Raw genomic sequence first — 18225 nt, forward strand, 5'->3', positions numbered from 1 at the left:
TCCTGTAAACCAGAGCTGGGAGGGCAGAGACACGGAGACAGGAGCCAGCCGGGCTACATAGATGCAACCTCAAAAACAGCAAAGAAGAAATGAGAGGAAATGGACTCATTCTCAACAGGGGGCTGGTCAGACTCTTCCACAGCCCAAGTCCACCCAGAGAAACAGCTCAGACCTCCCCAGTTCACTGCAGGCTCCACTGATTCCAGGTCCAGCATTGCATCCACCTGCTTACCTGCTCAGCCAGAGAGCAGAGCAAGCTGTGCTCAGCGACCACAGAGGGAAGCAATGTGCAACTCAGAGCACACCGGAGGGTCCCCCAAAGTGTGCTCAGTGACCACAGAGGGAAGCAATGTGCAAACAGGGCACACCAGAGGGTCCCCCAAAGTGTGCTCAGTGACCACAGAGGGAAGCAATGTGCAAACAGGGCACACCAGAGGGTCCCCCAAAGTGTGCTCAGTGACCAAAGAGGGAAGCAATGTGCAAACAGGGCACACCAGAGGGTCCCCCAAAGGGTTCTGTTCCTTTCCTTTCTCCCTTCTCATCCTTCCAAGTGCCAGAGCATGGCACTTGTTTCCTCTAGTCTCAAACTGAGTTCCTGTGAGTACCATTAACTACTTTGGGGGCCAGTGGGACTTTAAATGCCATTTAAATGGAGGGCTGAGTAGATGGCTCGGTGGTCACAGGCCTCTGAACCTGATAACCTGAGTTTGATCCCCAGGACCCACATGGTGGAAAGAGAGCATCAACTCCACCAAAAGGTGTCCTCAGAGCTTTATGTACACACTATGCGCGCACACACACACACACACACACACACACACACACAAGTGTAAAATAAATATTTGAGGGGAGAACTGGAGAGGTATCTCAACAATTAAGAATGCTTGATGTTTTTGAAGGCCATTTCTCTGGGTGTCCTCATTTTTTTTTTACTTTTTTTTGCATGTAAATAAAAAAACACCACTGTTTAGAAGAATGAAATAAAGTTTTAGAGGCTCTTACACTCACAGGGAATTCCAGCAATACTCTAGCTAATCCATTTATTCATATGTATGACAAGCATTTGGTGATTTTTAAATTTGCCATTGGAGGTGTGTGGAAATTTGGCTCAGTAGGTAGAGTGCTTACCTCATCTGCATGAATCACTGGGTTCTATGCCCAGCTCTACATAAGTGCAGAGAGGTGTTGCTGCTGTCTTGTCTTAGCTTAGAGGAGGTAGAATGCCTGGAATCAGAAGTTCAAGGTCATCATCCACTACACAGCAAGTCTGAGACAAGCCTGGGCTGCTTGAGACCTCATCTCAAAATACAAAACAGCAACAACAATAAAGCATAAACCCAATCTGGCAGAGGCCATTGTTGGGGTGCAAGAATTAACCCAGAACCAGTCTCATGAGGATGTCAGTCAAACCAGGAGTCTCCAAAGATCTCCTGGGGCAAGGTCTTCTCTAAGGAGCAGAAGGCAGCCCTGAGGCTGAGGAGGTCAGGATCAGGCTTCCTGGCAACCACCAGGTACCTGCTTATCCTGTCCCCAAGCCCAGCTGCTGATATAAAGCTACTTCACGACCCATTGACCACGAGATGTGGCTGTCAACAGCCCCGCTGAGGCGTGAAGAGCAGGTGGCCGGGAGGCCCAGAGGCCTGGACTCCAGAACACTACAGCCTTCCACCTGAGAGCAAGCAATTCTCCTGAGGCCAGAGCACCTATGGGGCACCATGCCCTGGGCAAGGCAGACCTTGGCACTCATGAGGCCAGCCTTTTAGCAGAGATAGCAGACATGGGGTCATACAGCCAGAGGAGCCTTGAATGACCACCAAGTGAGATGCTTAGGGAATATTGTGAACCCTCATTGAAAATGTTGCTGCATAGAATTTAGACCAGAACTGCCAGGTGTGTATATAGGCGAAACAGAAATTAAAAATAAATTACGGGTTTGGGGTTGGAAACTGGGTCTTGTGTAAGCTAGGGAAGTACTCAATCACTGAAGCACACTCCTAGTTCCTCACTGGGGGATTCTAGGCAGGTGCCCAACCACTGAGCCACACCCCAGCCCTGGGAAGGATTCTAGGCAGGTGGGTGCACCACAGAGCCCTATCTCGAGTTCCTACATCAGTTTTCATTTTGAGACAGTGTCATTTTATGTTTTCCAGTCTGAAGTTGAACTCACTCTGTAACCCGGGTTGGTCTTGAACTTGTGATGCTCCTACATCAACTTCCAGAACAGCTGGAATTAAAGGTTGCAGCCTTTTTTTCCCCGGGTTACCTAGGAGTGAGTCAATAAAGCCAGGGTCTGCCCATGAGCTCACCTGGCACTGGGGCAGATCCCGCTCTGTGTGGGTGGGTTTGAACAGGCAGTGAATGAGTCAGAAGGGCACAGTGTTGTGCCTCATGAACCCTGCCTCTTTAAGGTCTTCAAACAAGCCAGTCATACTCCCATCCCTCCTCTGGACACCCTCACCTCCTGCAGATTATCATAGGATGCTCCATCAGCTGCTCATCCAGGCTGCTAGGACCTCCTGCTAATGACCGCCCCGCCCTTCTCTGCCTTCCAGCTCACTGCCCATCCTGGGCATCATCTAATAGCCCTGCAAGGGGACTCCTGAGCCTCAGAGAAATCCGGCAGCACTAAGAGGTGAGTCCTGTTTTCGAAGGCTCCTCTCTTCTCTGGAGGCCAGTGCCAGGATGTTCCCTGAGGTGTTATACACTGCTGGGCACTGGCTTGCCATGGGGCTGTCACCTTACCATTCCCTTTGCCTGCTGCTCCCTGCCTGTATGTGTTTTTAGATCTCTCTCTGTAACAGGGACTCACTTTGTATCCCTGGCTGTCCTAGAACTCGATATATAGATCAGGCTGGCCTCAAATGCACAGAGGTCTTTCTGCTTCTGCTGGCATTAGAGGTGTGTGCCACCATGCCTGGGATTTTTCTTAACAATAAAATGTGGCCGGTTGTTGTAGCAAGAGCCAGTAGGATCTGCTGAAGGAGACAGAGACAGCCAGATGACAGGTTTGAGGCCAGCCTGGGCTACCCATTAAAAAAAATGCTGTGTATGTGTGTACAGTGGCGAAGGAAAATGTAACTGGAGTTGGCTGGCTGGGAGGCGATTGATTCCCTACTCCTGGAAGCTTCTGGGATTCCCTACTCCTGGAAGCTGCATGCCTGCTTAACTGCTGAACTAATCTCCAGCTCCTGATTTCTCTGGTGAAGGGTCTTTCCTATTGAGGGGGTCCAGCAACTCTGGTCATGGAGTAATGGACAGGGAAGGAACTCAGATGTCTGACATGCATGCAGCCTGGTTCTGACTTCCTTCTGCTCCTCTCTTCCCAGAGTCTATGAGAACAGAAGTCACCTCAGCTCTGGAACCTTCTATCTTTTCCTATTACACCGAATCGAGACGGTACTGTGGAGGACAGCTGGGGACTGAGAGGACTCCTCGATTCTGCTTAGGGCTGTGGCTCTCCAGTCCCCATTTCCTCTTGTGGTCCTAGGCATCATCAGGAGGCGCCGGGACTGGGCAGTAGGGACACCAGTGTGAGGTTCAAGAACCTTCTTTCCTCTGCTGATGAACTGAGAACAGTAAGCAGGAGCAACAGAGACCAGCACCCATCGCACCGTGCTCCATGGCCCTGCCCCCACAGCTCTCCTTTGTCCTCTATGTGTCTGCTTTTGCTCTGGGCTTCCCGCTGAATTTGTTGGCCATCCGAGGTGCAGTGGCCCACGCAAGACTGCGTCTCACCCCCAGCCTGGTCTATGCGCTCCACCTGAGCTGCTCTGACCTCCTCCTGGCCATCACTCTACCCCTGAAGGCTGTGGAGGCCCTGGCTTCTGGGGCCTGGCCACTGCCACTCCCCCTCTGCCCTGTCTTTGTCGTGGCCCACTTTGCTCCACTCTATGCGGGTGGAGGCTTCCTGGCAGCTCTCAGTGCTGGTCGCTACCTGGGAGCTGCCTTCCCCTTCGGGTACCAAGCTATTCGGAGGCCCCGCTATTCCTGGGGTGTGTGTGTGGCTATATGGGCCCTTGTCCTCTGCCACCTGGGCCTGGTCTTTGGCTTGGAGGCTCCTGGAGGCTGGCTGAACAACGCCACCGGTTCTCTGGGAATTAACATAGCCGTGAATGGTTCCCCGGTCTGCCTGGAAGCCTGGGATCCCAACTCGGCCCGCCCTGCCCGCCTCAGTTTCTCCATCCTGCTCTTCTTTCTGCCCTTGGTCATCACTGCCTTCTGTTACGTGGGCTGCCTCCGGGCCCTGGCCCACTCAGGCCTGAGCCACAAGCGGAAGCTCAGGGCAGCTTGGGTGGCTGGGGGAGCTCTTCTCACGCTGCTGCTCTGCTTGGGGCCCTACAATGCCTCCAATGTGGCTAGTTTCATAAACCCAGACTTAGGAGGCTCCTGGAGGAAGTTGGGGCTCATCACAGGGGCCTGGAGTGTGGTGCTCAACCCACTGGTCACCGGCTACTTGGGAAGAGGTCCTGGCCGGGGGACAGTCTGTATTTCAAGGACTCACGGAGGAACAATTCAGAAGTAGCATCCACCTCTTGGGGCAAGGGCCATTGCGTATAATTGAATATGTCTGCCATGCCCCTAAGGAGCATCTGGGTCTAAAGCCATCACAGAAACCACTCATGGGAAGGGCCGCACCTGGAGAGAACAGTGTCCTTGTACAAAGAAGAGAGTAAAGGTCAAGAACTGGGGGCCAGTATACCTGCCTGATACATCCCAGCTTGCCTCCTACTGCTTCTGACACTTATGTCCTAACCACCTGCTCGCCTAGGCTGTGCGCAGCCCCGCACTCCTGGAGGTGAGGAAGAGGCTTGCTTCTGCTCAGGAGCATCACCACCATCCTGATCTGATTTTGGAGTATTTCTCTGAAATAACTTCTGAGGGAAGAGCATTTTCATTTCTGAAGGAGACAGCATCATGATCCTGCCATCCTTCTTTGGAACCACTAGAGGGCAGCATTCGAGTTGATGGCGGAAAGCAGGCTGGAGAGTTGCAGGGGTTTTGTGGACTGACCTGCATGCACTTTCGAACTGTATCTTGTCTTTCCAGCTGTCTCATTCATCCTCCTACAAACCTTCCAAGAAGAGTAGCCTCATCCCTGTGTGTGGTGTGTGTGCGTGTGTGTGTGTGTGTATGTGTGTGTGAGAGAGAGGGGGGGGAGGGAGGGAGGGAGGGAGGGAGAGAGGGGGGAGGGAGGGAGGGAGGGAGGGAGAGAGAGAGAGAGAGAGAGAGAGAGAGAGAGAGAGAGAGAGAGAGAGAGAGAGAGAGAGAGAGAGAGAGAGAGAGAGAGATTTGGACCTTCTAGGCTAGTGCTCTATGGTTGGGCTATGTCCCCAGGTACTCCCCTTCTCTTATGTTTTAACAGAGTTTAGGCATGGTAGTAGCCAGATTGGGCTTGAACTCCTGGACTCAAGTGATTCCCCAGCCTTGGCCTCCATAGAAGCTGAGGCTTTTGGCACAGGCCACAATTGCCCAATTCACAAAAGCTGTTGATCCAGGCAGTTGTCTGCTGTCCAGATGGACCGGTTGCACCAGTCACAGTGCCCAGCAGAGGGAGCCAACACCAATGAGATTCTGTGGCTTTTTTTTTTTTTTTTTTTTTTTTTTTTGCTCTATCAGCCCTGGGGAGCTTCTATTTGATTTGAGCAGACTCCATCACAGATGCCTCCTGCATCTCTGTTTTGAAGGTGATGCTCCAGACGAGGGATGTCTTCCCCTAGTCAGTCCAAAATACTGCAGTAATGACCACCTTCATTTTTTGGAAGGCTAAGAAGCCTCCCCCCAAAAAGATGGGGTAGAGTTTGTGTCCTTCCAAGCAAGATCCTGAAGGCTTACTGGACATCTAGAAAACCTTGTGGTGTCAGTTGTACTGGTGGTCCATTTGAATAAGGAGAAGAAGCACACCCCAGTCCTCAGAGAGAGGGCAGAGGAGAGCTTCATGAAGAAGACAGGCACTGGGCATCTCTGATGGGGCCAGGTGTCAGAATCAAGTTTCTTCTTCTCAAGACAATAAAGCTTCCAATGAGCAACAGCATAGTGGCCAGAGCGCATGAACTGGTTCATAGAAATTATCTCCTTGGGCATACAAATTATCTATCTGGGTGTTCACAGCAAGCCTGGTCTATATAGTGAGTTCCAGAACAGCTAGGGTTATATAGTGAGACCCAGTCTCAAAAAGATAAAAAAAAACGGGGGGGGGGATCTCTTTGTGGCCTTTTACGTGTTTGAATGTAAGGGTTCGAACAGTAGATCACCACACTTAGAAGAGAGGCAGCACATAGTAGGTGCCAAGCAAACATTTGTCTTATGGATAGATACTCCTGATTCTTAGCAAAGAAAATTTAGTGTTAGCCAGGCAGTGGTTGTGCACGACTTTAATATCAGCACTTGGGTGCCAGAGGTGAGGTGGGGGAATCTTTGTGAGTTTGGGACTAGCCTGGTCCACAAGGGCTAGTTTCAGAGAAACCCTGTCTCGAAAAACAAACCAACAACCACAAGAAAATAAAATTCAGACTAACTTACAATATATCAAAGTGGATGCTGGTCAACTTTTCCAGCATCCCTCAGTACCTGTGGCTGCTCCCATCTCTCCTCACCTGGCCTCTACCCTAATCCTCTACCTTCCTGGGGCTGGGCTTCTGCTTCCATTCTCCGGACCCTGATACCAGTATAAGGCAGCAATTTTGGCTACAGCAGTCTCTTGGTCAGCTCCTCTCTTCCTCTCCCTCCATGCCCATCCTCTCATGGTCCGGTTTAGCCTACCAGCCATGTTCAGCCTGGACTCCCCCGCCCCCCCACTGCCGCCTGCTTTCTCCTTTATCTCGACAGTAAAAATCCTGCTATACTTTAGGAGTAATCACGTCCTCTTCCTTTTTATGGGGGCCAGCCATAATAACCTAAGTCTGGGCAGGTCACCCAAAGGAAGTTCTTTACTTCCAACCATCATCACCTGGGACTCTGGCCATCGATGGATTTAAATGGAGGCTGAAGGCTCAGTAGTTTACCCTGAGGCAATGCCTAGCTGCAAAAGGAACCACTTGTTGAGTTACCTGACCCCCACCCCAGAACAGACCATTCAAAGGCAAAGCCTGGTATTCCAAGTGCTGTAGATAGAAACACCTGCCTGTGCACTTTCACCAGGACACCCTAGACAAATGTCAGCCAATCAGGGGTTTTAAAACCTAAAAACCCCTCATCCCCACCTTTACTATTATAAAACCCTATTCTAATTGAGCTCGTGGGTCTTTGGTTATTCCAATACGTTGGATATGCAGAGAGACTGAGTTTGCAAACTTGATTAAAATAAAGGTTCTTTGCTTTTACATATGGGACTTGCCTTCCTTGTTGACTTTTGCGGCGACTTCGCGGATTTGGGCATAACATTGGGGGCTTGTCCAGGATCCCCCAAAGCCCACTAAGACTACCACCCATAGAGCCTTCAGCCAGCAGGTACGTTTCTGTATTTTGTTTCATGTCTCATGTCTCATGTCTGTGAGTGGACCCAGTAGTGCTTAAGTCAATCTGCGGACAGGCAAAAAGATCACACGCAGGACTCCCAGGGAGACGTCCCTGGGGCCCTTCTGCAGAAGGTGTTCTCTCTGGGGAGATATGTGGGTAGCATGGGTAGACATGCGGGTCTCTCAATTCTGTGGTGTGACACTCGGAAAGTGCGGGGAGACACACATGTAGCATGGTCAGTTCTCTGGTGAGACACGCGGACAGTGGGGTCTCATTGCGATAAAGGGGCAGGTCACACCTGCAAAACAGCTTGAAGCTGTGTCTTTGGTTTGATTTGGAGCCATTGTCCTGTTCTTTGTGCTGTGTGTCTGTGTATTGTTTTGTTTTGTCCTGGCTTAGACTGACGTTGACAGGCTCAAATCATGACTTCTTTGACTTTGATATTGTGTTCACTTACAGGAGTTTAGAGATAGGGCAGCATGCTTGTGTGGATGAGTGGCTGGGCTATGCAACCTTGTTGTTACAATGTAGCAAGGCTGCCAGCCACAGTTGTAGTGGGCGGATGTAGCCCAATAGGATTTCAAGCACTGAACAGAGAATCTGGAGTTAATTGCTATGACTTGGAGAGGTTAACAATCTTCTTCCCCCACATGCTACATTATCACCCTGCTCCCTCCCATGCTGGTGAATGAGTTTCCTCTGCCTGCTCTGGGAGCTTCATGCTGACCAAGGTTTGGCACCGTGGGTCAAGGACTCTTTCAGATTCAATGGGTTATAAATATCTGTCATCATTTATAGGGGCTGGTTACAAATTATTATTGGTTAATGTACAAAAAACCCCCTATTGTTGGTCTCAAATGTTTCACACTGGCACAGGATATTACATGATGTAAATTTAAAGGGTTTTTAAAAATAATATATGCATGTTTCTGTTCTTGTTTAAAATATTGTAGCCATGTGCCATTGATGGAAAAAACACACAAAAAGACTTTGGTAAGAGTTTTTATCTTGTCTAAACTCTGTTTGCTGGTGGTTTCTCACACATGCAAATACTAAGTGTGCTTTTTGGTTAAAAAGTTTGTCTGTGTAAGCTTTCTTGCAAGCATGGAGCTGAGCTAGAACTATTTGTGCTATTATGGGCCTTACTTCAGAAATTTATTACTGCGTTCTGATTACTAAATTTGGGTTGGCAAAAATTCAGATGACTTTTTGGTATAGATAATGTTAAAACTGCTATATGCTGTTTTTTTTAAAATCATATTATGGCTCTTCCTTTGTTAGACCCATGCTTTATTTACTTAAAATCTATGCATGGGTAATTTCTTATAAAAACACAAGGCATAATTTTATTTTAAATTTTAGATAGCCATTTTGTTAAAATAAAAAAAATACAGTTGCAATAATGGACCTTAATAGTTTAAAAAATGCCAGTGCCAGGTGATAGTCACCACAAGTACCACCTACAATAAAATGGAGTAGACCGAGATCTAAAAGACAGGCTACGTATACGCTGTCGAGGGTGGTGTAGACCGCCCTGGCGGGTCAGTTATTCCAGGGTCCTGGAGAGGCGCTATCTGAAAAGACATGGGCAGGAAAGAGGAAGAAGGCCAAGCAAGATGTTGTCAAAGCCTCCGTTTATTAGCATCATGGTTGCAGCTTATATAGCCCCTGGATGAGGAATTTGGGTTGGGATGGGGGCAGGGCCAGGGCAGGAAGGGATCTTGCAGCAATGGTCCCAGCCAGTCATGAGGTCATCGGCCAGGCAGTTACGATTGGTCAGGTCACAATTCCTTGGTCAGGAAGTCACGAGTTGACACACCTAGTTCTCTAGATAGTTGGAATGTGGGGCGGGTTCCACTAACAGATAGCTCAAGATAGTTGGGTGTGGGGTAGGCTCTGCCAACAAAACAGTTCTTAATACCGTTGGGGTGTAGAGCTCTCTGCAAACTCCCCAGGACAATGGTCCCTGCAATACTTTTGTGGGGAAATGGCTCCTGACAGTGTGGGACCAAAAAAGTACTTTATTTTTAATAAAACAAAAAAGACATTTAAGAGATTTTAAGTTTTTATATAAATTTATAAAGCTGTGAGATATCTGTGCTATAAGATGTTTTATATTATGTTTTATATTGTTAGGGTTTAAGCTATTTAGATAAACTGAATCATAATTTTTTTTATTAATACTAAGAGGTTTAGACCTCCTCTTCTGGGAAAAAAAATATTGTTTCTGTGTCAATCACTCTGAGGTAATTAGAGATTCAATGGCCTTGTTAATGATAGAGAGCAAAACACGCACAGGGAGCTGTATGAAAACTTGTTCAACTGGTCTCCTTGGTTAACCTTACTTCTAGCTTTAACAGGCCCCTCATGATCTTGCTTCTTCTTATCAACAGATTTGAGCCCTTGGACAGGACCCATGATGGATTCCTGTAATCAGTATTTGTGAAGGGCAAAAAATAAAGAGCCCAGGGCAGCATTCTCAGGTCAGCTTGGTAGATCAACAAAAAGGTAGACCTTAGTTACCTAGGGCAATGCCAGGTCTTAGACTCCCTCATGCTCCCATTTCACCCTGGGACCTGTTCCTTGCCTTTGCAGGAGACAGCACTAACAGCGAGATATAAACTTGTTCTGTGCTTACCCTCGGAATGACTAATTCAGTTTCTTTATTAGCTTTACAGAGTATGGAGTTCTTATAAAAGTGGCTAACTTATTATAGACTGTTAAAAAACAAAAGTTATTCATCTTTAAAGTGCTGATATAATTAGTTACAGGAATTAAGCCTTATTTAGTTCCCTGTATATGTTTTCAAAGTCAAACTTAAAGCAAGTAATAAAAAACAAAGTTTGTCTAATAGGACATATCTAGGCAGCCCTCATACTTCAGAGATCTGCAGAATATGGCATTTAAAATGATGATTAAAAAGCTTATTACATTAGACAGAGACTTTGAGATCCTAGCAGTAACCCAAGGTCTCCAAAGAAGATTATGAGACACTATGATGTCTCCACCTGGATTACGATGATGCTGACCACTGGGCTAGATGACCCCCAGTGCAACACCTGCGGCCTGGACCCGGTCCAGACTGTGGACAAACAGCAGGACCCTGGAGAATTGATTGCACCACTTTTGCCTAGACAAAATAAGGTCAGTCTTTTCCATGTCCCTCTTCCACAGAAAAAGAAAAGTTCACCCTTTGGGCCTGGCTTAGACAGTAAGACTGCTGTTCTGGATATTTCTGCCTCCAATGCTATGGAGACCTGGGTATGACTAACTGTATATGGACTCTTGTCCCTTAATTTTTAATAGATTCAGAAACTATTTGGCCTGTACTCAGATATACTTTATTTATCCTTCTGAGATCTCTGATAGTATTGATGGCTAGTGTTGTTCCTTTGCGGAACTACAGCTCCCAGCGTTCCGCTGGATTACGGACACATTTCCCAGAAGCCTTTGCATTCCTTGTTAAAAGGCAAGGGTAGCTACGACCCCCCCCTTCCCTTTTCTCCCGCCTCTCCTGTTGTGTCTGCACGCCTGTACCTGCCCGCTGTTACCCCTTCCCCATTAAAAGTGCACCCACGTGGGACCTCCGCGTGTCTGTATCTCCTTTCCTGCATAACGTCTTTACCCTTTAACCCCGCAGACACGAAAGCCAGCCCGAAATTAGGAACAACAATTGGTGCCGCCTTCCACTCGGTAACCTTTCTGTCCTGGTGCCTGAGGCTTTGCCTCTGGGCTTCACTGGCACAAGGTCTGAACCAACCGCCTGCAACCACCTCCACCTGTTTACCACGGCCATTTAACACCGACTGATTCGTGAGTTAACATAAGTTGGCTTCCTTCCTCCAGGCGCTCAGGGACTGTCCGGCCAGCTTTCTTTGGTGCATCCTGGGTAAGGTTGCCAACTCCCCTCCCCCTTCCCCCGGCTTTCCGCCCTCGGCTAAAACCTGCCTCAGTCCACGCCTGGAAGCTCGGTGCTTCCAGCTTCTCCCTCTCTTTTTCTAATCTTTCTCTGTCTTCTTTACGGCCCACTGCGAAGCGGTTGCCCTCTGGGCTGTGCGGTCAGCCCCCAAAAGCTTAATTGTCTCCTCCCAGCCAGGGCTTCCCCGTCAGTAGCTGGGCTCGGGCCAATTGAGCAATAGCACGAGCCCCCTGGGTGCATGGACACCTGTACTCAGGGCTGCCGTGTTCGTGGTACCCCGGTACCTTCTGCGGACAGGTTTACGTTTCTAGTCATGGGCTCCAAGCCGTCTAAAACAATTTCCCCATCCTCTCCTCTCGGACAGCTTCTGGAAGCTCTCAAACCTCACGCCCTGATTCCCTCTGTAAAACTACCAATGCCATCCCTCCAGGGACCCTCTGTTCCCGCCATGGATCCGGCAGACAAACCTCCACCACCACCCCTGGCCTCCAACCCCCCCCCCCCCCCCCCCCGGCCTCGAGGGGCCCCTCACTCTCGCTCTGCCCAGTCGAGCGAAAGTGACGGCTCACCCATTCCTCTTTCCTCCAAGGTTTCTTCTAGGAACAGGAAGGACTCGCCTGCACCTTTTCCCCATGTCGCTTCTAAACGTTTCATTCCTAGGTCTCCAGGAGTCCCGCATAAATATTCTTCTGGGTTACCTACCCGCTCTCTCTCTGAACCAGCCTCATCCCACTTCTCCCACAACAGGTCGCGCAAACAGCTGAAAATTTCTTCCCGCCATAGGTCACACAGAAAATCGGAAGCGTCTTCGGATTCTTCCCCGTCTCCTCTCTGCCACAGGTCACACAGGCAGCTTAAAGCGTCTCCACCCTGTCCTACGCCTCCCCCTCGATCTTCCAAAGCCCCTCTAGGCTCCCGCCATCACTAACCACCACTCTCCCGTTGTTATTCACTTAAAACACCCGCACCTAAGGATATCAGGTTCCTAAAAGCTACAGCAGCCTCCTGCGAGATCTGCCAAAAGATAACGGCCCAGAGTTTTGAAGGAATTCCTCATTGGATTCACCTGTCACATCTTAAACCGTTCATCTCCATGGCTCAAGATAATCCTTCATACACAGTAACTCAGACGGACCTTGTTCTCTTAAGTTCCAAAGGACACCGGGTTCAGCCCCCTCTACTCCAGTCTAAGGAAGACAGTGGTCCCATCTGTCGCTGTGTTAGCACACCCTCCCTTCTTTAAATTCATAAATAACCATCCAGCTGTCGTTACAGATACCATCATCAAATACGGAGTCAAGGGCTCAGGTGGTAAGCAGATTCTCAACAAAGCTCCTTGACATAACAGGTCAGCTGCTGACTGCAGCAGTGGCCCCTGAAATGTTAAGGAATATACGGTTAAAATCTATTTCTTTTAAGACACTTTCTTTAAGCTCCAGGATGCCAGCCTGACCCACCTAAACAAATCAAACACAAGCAGATCATTAACGGAATAAGTATCATTTAATTTTTTATGATTCTTAACCCCAGACCTCCTAAGACTCCCCCATCCTGGATCTCCCCTCTAATCCCACCCCAGATTCCCCCTTTTAACCTCCTCTCCCCTTTAATTGTTTTTCCTCTCTAATGCAACTTTTGTCTTCTAGCATCGTAATGATGACCCAGCTACTCAGAAAAAGCCAGACAGATTTCTTCAATCAGCCACCTCAGACGCCAGCCAAGACTTCAAATGCCAGCGGGACAATCAGCCACCCCAGACACCAGCGATCTCAAGGACACCAGCAACCTCTAACGCCAGTGGGACATCGCCAGAATAATCGGACACTCCCTGGATCCCCTGACGCCCAAAGCCAGCAGGAAGCAGTCATGAGAAACCGGGCTACGCCCCCATTCCCTACCCTTTGAGGTCCCCCAATTTTTTTTTTAATCAAACCAAAAGGGTGAAATGTTGTTCCTTTGCGGAACTACAGCTCCCAGCGTTCCCCTGGATTACGGACACATTTCCCAGAAGCCTTTGCATTCCTCGTTAAAAGGCGAGGGTCGCTAAGAGCCCCCTTCCCTTTTCCCCCTTTTCCCCCACTTCTCCTGTTGTGTCCACACACCTGTACCTGCCCGCTGTTACCCCTTCCCCATTAAAAGTGCACCCACGTGGGACCTCCGCGTGTCTGTGTCTCCTTTCCCGCGTAACGTCTTTACCCTTTAACCCCGCAGACAAGAAAGCCAGCCTGAAATTAGGAACAACAGCTAGGGCAGTTATAATGTCAGTTTAATAGCAAAAGGTATCCAGATCCTTCCACAAAGCTATAGCCAACTTGTTAGCTAGGACTCAAAGGTGTGAGAGTCAATACCTCCTGTTTATAGACATCTGTTATCTGCTCTTTTTCTAAATATTAATTTTTGTTCCTGGTTTAAACTTATCTCAATAGGCTTCCACTTGGTTGGCAGATGCATCAGTTGCTGACTACAACCTGCTCTGAATGGCGGTGAGCCCTGGACTTTCTGAAAGCGGATGTGAACCAGTCCAGCTGATATGAACACTCCCAGATCCTTCAACGGAGTCTGATGAGGGCCCCATTGTCTAAATGCTCCCCCACTTTGGCTAGCCTTTCAACCTACTTGGGCCTGGATAACAATGCCCCAATGTCAGCTTGAAGTTGTTGTGAAAAGAAACACGTCTTTCGATGCCCCCTGCCCAAAATAGATCAAAAGGCAGACAAAGTGGATACTCCCTGGTATGGGGGACAAGATAACTACCTATAGTGCCTGTTGATATACTGGGTGCAGAGTTGTCAATTAATAGGTTTATTAATTTAAGTTAGTTTCATGCCTCCTTAAAAGCAGGGGCAAGCAGGACCCAAGATTGGGTCCTGTCTTAGGTGCTCTTGAAGGGGGAAATGTGAGGACCAGCCATGATAAGCTAAGTCTGAGCAGGTCACCCAAAGGAAGTTCTTTACTTCCAACCATTATCACCTGGGACTCTGGCCATTGATGAATTTAAATGGAGGCTGAAGGCTCAGTAGTTTACCCTAGGCAATGCCTAGCTGCAAAAGGAACCACAAGCTGAGTTACCTGACCCCCACCCCAGAACAGACCATTCAAAGGAAATGCCTAGCATTCCAAGCACTGTAGATAGGATCACCTGCCAGGGCACTTTCACCAGGACACCCTAGACAAATGTCATCCAATCAGGGGTCTTAAAACCTAAAATCACCTCACCCCCACCTTTACTACTATAAAATCCTATTCAAATTGAGCTGGGGGGGGTCTTTGGTTATTCTAATACTTTGGACATGCGGAGAGACCAAGTGTGCCAACTTGTAAAATAAAGGCTCTTTGCTTTTACATATGGGACTCGGTTTCCTTGTTGACTTTTGTGGGGACTGCACAGACTTGAGCACAACACTTTTATTTCATGTCTTCATTCACCATGCAAGCCAGATATAGACACGGCCCCTGGGCAGTGGAGAAATCAGAGACTTTTAGTGACAGTTCAGTAGTGCTACCCCACTGCCTGCCCTTCCCAGCCTTCCCCTTCCCCCAGTGTTTGGAACCTGTGTTCCCACTGCCCTGGAGTACCTGCTGGGGGTGGGGCCACAGTCCCCAGTTGCCTGTTCTTCCTCCCACTCAGGGGTCACTCAAGTTCCTTCCCTGAGCCCACGAGGCCCTCAAGATCCAATGTCTCTGGCTTCCTCCACCAGGCCCACCACCCTGATCCCCAACTAGATCTCTTGGTTATCCAGCTCCCCCAGGAGATGGAACTTCCTTTTTAGTATTGATGTCTTTATTTATCTCTCACTAAATGCAAACCCGGAAGCAATAAAAACAACTTGGCTCACTCACACCACCCTGTTAACGAACTAATCAATATAATTTACACACCACAAAATCCATACATGAACAGGTACATGGAAAAGAAAAGCCAATGATTGCAGGGAGAGATTGCCATGGTCAGGATTGCTAGTGAGAGGTGAACAGGGAGAATATGGTGGAGTCATAATCACATTCACCCATCATCCCGGATCCTTGCCTGTACCACAAGGTGCAAGGTTGGGCCAGGCTCTATTCTATGTGCTTAGCATGTTATGGTTTATTTGAGACAGGGCTTCATTAAGCCCAGGTTAGCCTCAAAGTGTGTGTAGCCAGGAGCTGATGATGACCTTGAACTCTTGATCCTGCTGATTCTTCTTCTTGATTACAGGTATGCACCACCACACCTGTTTTGTGTGCTGGGGCTCGAACTCGTGGCTTCATGCGTAAAAGGCAAGTGCTCTACCAACTGAGATACGGCTCAGTCTAAGTGTTCCTGCTACTGAGCTACCTAACTGGACCAGTGTAGGTTTTCATCTGTGAATCTGTGTTGTCACCTCTGTGTTATAGAGTAGGAGACACAGAGCTGTTCTCATTTGTCTGAAGTTCCAGAGTTAGCAAGAGATAGCCAGCCGCACAGCCAGCCATCACTCCGTGCAGCCTATCTCCCACTCCGATGAGCCCTCGCTATGCCCATTCTAAAGAAGCATAACAAAGCCCAAGTGGAGGAGATGAAGTCAAAGTAGGGAGAAGGAAGGTCCCAGTTGAGACTGTATACTTGCAGCCATGTGCACAGCCTTGAAATTTCTTCTTCTTCTTCTTCTTCTTCTTCTTCTTCTTCTTCTTCTTCTTCTTCTTCTTCTTCTTCTTCTTCTTCTTCTTCTTCTTCTTCTTCTTCTTCTTCTTCTCCTTCCTCTTCTTCTTTTTTTGCATATGGACACAGCCCAGCTGATGTCATAGGCACCACGAAGTCTTTATCACTGGACAATTAGCTCACTGCCTGTTGTTGGAGGAGCCAGCACGGTACAGGGCAGAGGAGCACCAGTTTTCCAATAAACTGGTGAGTACGGGCGTGGGAGTCACAGGGGGAGACATTTTGGTGATGTCTACACCGGGTCAGGGACAGGAAAGGCAAGAAGGCAGGAAGGATGACCCTGCAGGGGAGAGTAAGTGGTGACCGGGTGGTGGGGGTGGACAGTGATGGCAACACTCCAGCCTGGTGGGTAAGTCTCGTGGTGGGGGAACAGAAGATTTCCTGACTCCCCCCATTATCTCCCTGTTCACCTCTCACTAGCAACCCTGACCATGGCGGTGAGCCTCTCTCCTGGCAATCATTGGATTTTCTTTTCCGTGTACCTGTTTGTTTTCCTCGTGGGACTGCCCCTCAACTTGATGGCCCTGGTGGTCTTCGTGGGCAAGCTGCGCCACCACCCGGTGGCTGTGGACTTACTTTTGCTAAACCTGACCCTTTCGGACCTGCTCCAGCTACTTTTCCTGCCATTTCGCATGGTGGAGGCAGCCTGTGGCATGAGATGGCTAATGCCCTTCATCTTCTGCCCTCTCTCCGGGTTCCTTTTCTTCACTACCATCTACCTCACCGCCCTCTTCCTGATGGCTGTGAGCATCGAACGTCTTCTGAGTGTGGCCTACCCACTGTGGTACAAGACCCGGCCACGGCTGGCCCAGGCTGCTGTGGTCAGCGGTTTCTGTTGGTTCCTGGCGTCAGCTCATTGTAGTGTGGTTTATGTCACTGAATACTGGGGAAATGCCACCTACAGCCAGGAGACCAATGAAACCTGTTACCTGGAATTCCAGGAGGACCAGCTGGCTGTGCTGCTGCCTGTGAGACTAGAGATTGCTGTGGTCCTTTTCATGGTGCCCCTGTGTATCACAAGTTACTGCTACAGTCGCCTGGTGTGGATTCTTAGCCGAGGAGCCAGCCGGCGCAGGCGGAAGAGGGTGATGGGACTTCTAGCAGCCACACTGCTCATCTTCTTCGTCTGCTTCGGCCCCTTCAATATGTCCCACGTGGTGGGCTATGTCCGGGGTGAGAGTCCATCCTGGCGGAATTCTGTGATCCTCCTCAGCACCCTCAACTCTTGCATAGACCCTCTTGTCGCCTACTTTTCGTCCTCCATGTTCCAAGCCGAATTTCAGCAGCTCCTGGGAAGGCTGACCAGAGGTTGTGTGCGTTGGACTCAGGAAGCTAGCTTGGAATTGACGGTAAAGAACGAAGAAGAACCATCCAAGGAGTGTCCAAGCTAGAATAAAGGAAAGACCAAAGAAGGGGTGTGGAACCGTTGGCCCATTGCCTTTACTGGCAGCGATATCTGCAGGGGACAGGAAGGAGTAGGCAGGTGTGTCTGCAGGCTTTCATTCCTAACTCAGGACAGATGAGACTCCTGTGACAAGCTGAAGACACAGCAGTCACTCAGCTCTCCCAGGATGTGCTCACATTCTGGACTCTCCCTGTCACTGTCCTTCTCATCCCCTCATACGCCCTGGATTCCACTCTGGGACGTTGTAATGGGACAGATTTCTCTAGAAGAAAGAGCTTAACCTCTGCTGCACACAGCAGGCTTCAGTGCCTCCTGGGGTGGAGGTGGGGATGATGGGGATGATGGGGAAGATGGGGGAGGCTGCCCAGCTCTGGAATTGAGCTGGGGACCTGGGGTGGGGGAACTGTATCAGCCACTGACTTCTGACTCTTCAGAGTGGGGGAGACAGGAATCTAGGAGTGAGGAAATAGCCTGCCTTGGTGAAGGGTTTTCCAGAACGCCCACTGTTCCATAAATTCAGATCTTCTGGGATACTTATGAACAATGGTAGGCAAAGAGAAAAATTATCCAAATAAATTCCAGACCTAGCAAAAGAAAATGATGTTTTCATATCTTCTTGATTTTTCTGGGTAGTGTAGGTGGTAGATGAAGGAATGGGATGGAGCAAAATTCCTAAGTCCCTGTGGAGGATCGGGCTTGGAGGAATGAAACTGAAGACAATTTTATCTTTAAGTTTATTTATTTATTTATTTTTATTGTTTTATT

The 18225-nt window shown here is 48.9% G+C and overlaps 2 protein-coding genes across 2 annotated transcripts; both read left to right on the forward strand.

The window, feature by feature from the left end:
• The first annotated feature begins 2156 nt into the window (after positions 1-2156).
• On the forward strand, positions 2157-4522 carry LOC142841242 (free fatty acid receptor 1). The gene is made up of 3 exons (XM_075958069.1): positions 2157-2236; positions 2553-2632; positions 3327-4522. Exon 3 carries the CDS (start codon positions 3620-3622, stop codon positions 4520-4522), a length of 903 nt encoding a protein of 300 aa, XP_075814184.1. The 5' UTR covers positions 2157-2236; positions 2553-2632; positions 3327-3619.
• Positions 4523-16486: 11964 nt separating this feature from the next.
• On the forward strand, positions 16487-17758 carry LOC142853077 (free fatty acid receptor 3-like). The gene has a single exon (XM_075978021.1). It carries the CDS (start codon positions 16487-16489, stop codon positions 17444-17446), a length of 960 nt encoding a protein of 319 aa, XP_075834136.1. The 3' UTR covers positions 17447-17758.
• Positions 17759-18225: the final 467 nt, after the last annotated feature.

This window comes from Microtus pennsylvanicus, chromosome 1 (assembly GCF_037038515.1).
Source record: "Microtus pennsylvanicus isolate mMicPen1 chromosome 1, mMicPen1.hap1, whole genome shotgun sequence".
NCBI classification, from domain to species: Eukaryota; Metazoa; Chordata; class Mammalia; order Rodentia; family Cricetidae; genus Microtus; species Microtus pennsylvanicus.

Bases quoted from the DNA above. Each gene is read 5' to 3' on its own strand.
- LOC142841242 (XM_075958069.1), top strand. From the start codon at position 3,620: ATGGCCCTGCCCCCACAGCTCTCCTTTGTCCTCTATGTGTCTGCTTTT.
- LOC142853077 (XM_075978021.1), top strand. From the start codon at position 16,487: ATGGCGGTGAGCCTCTCTCCTGGCAATCATTGGATTTTCTTTTCCGTG.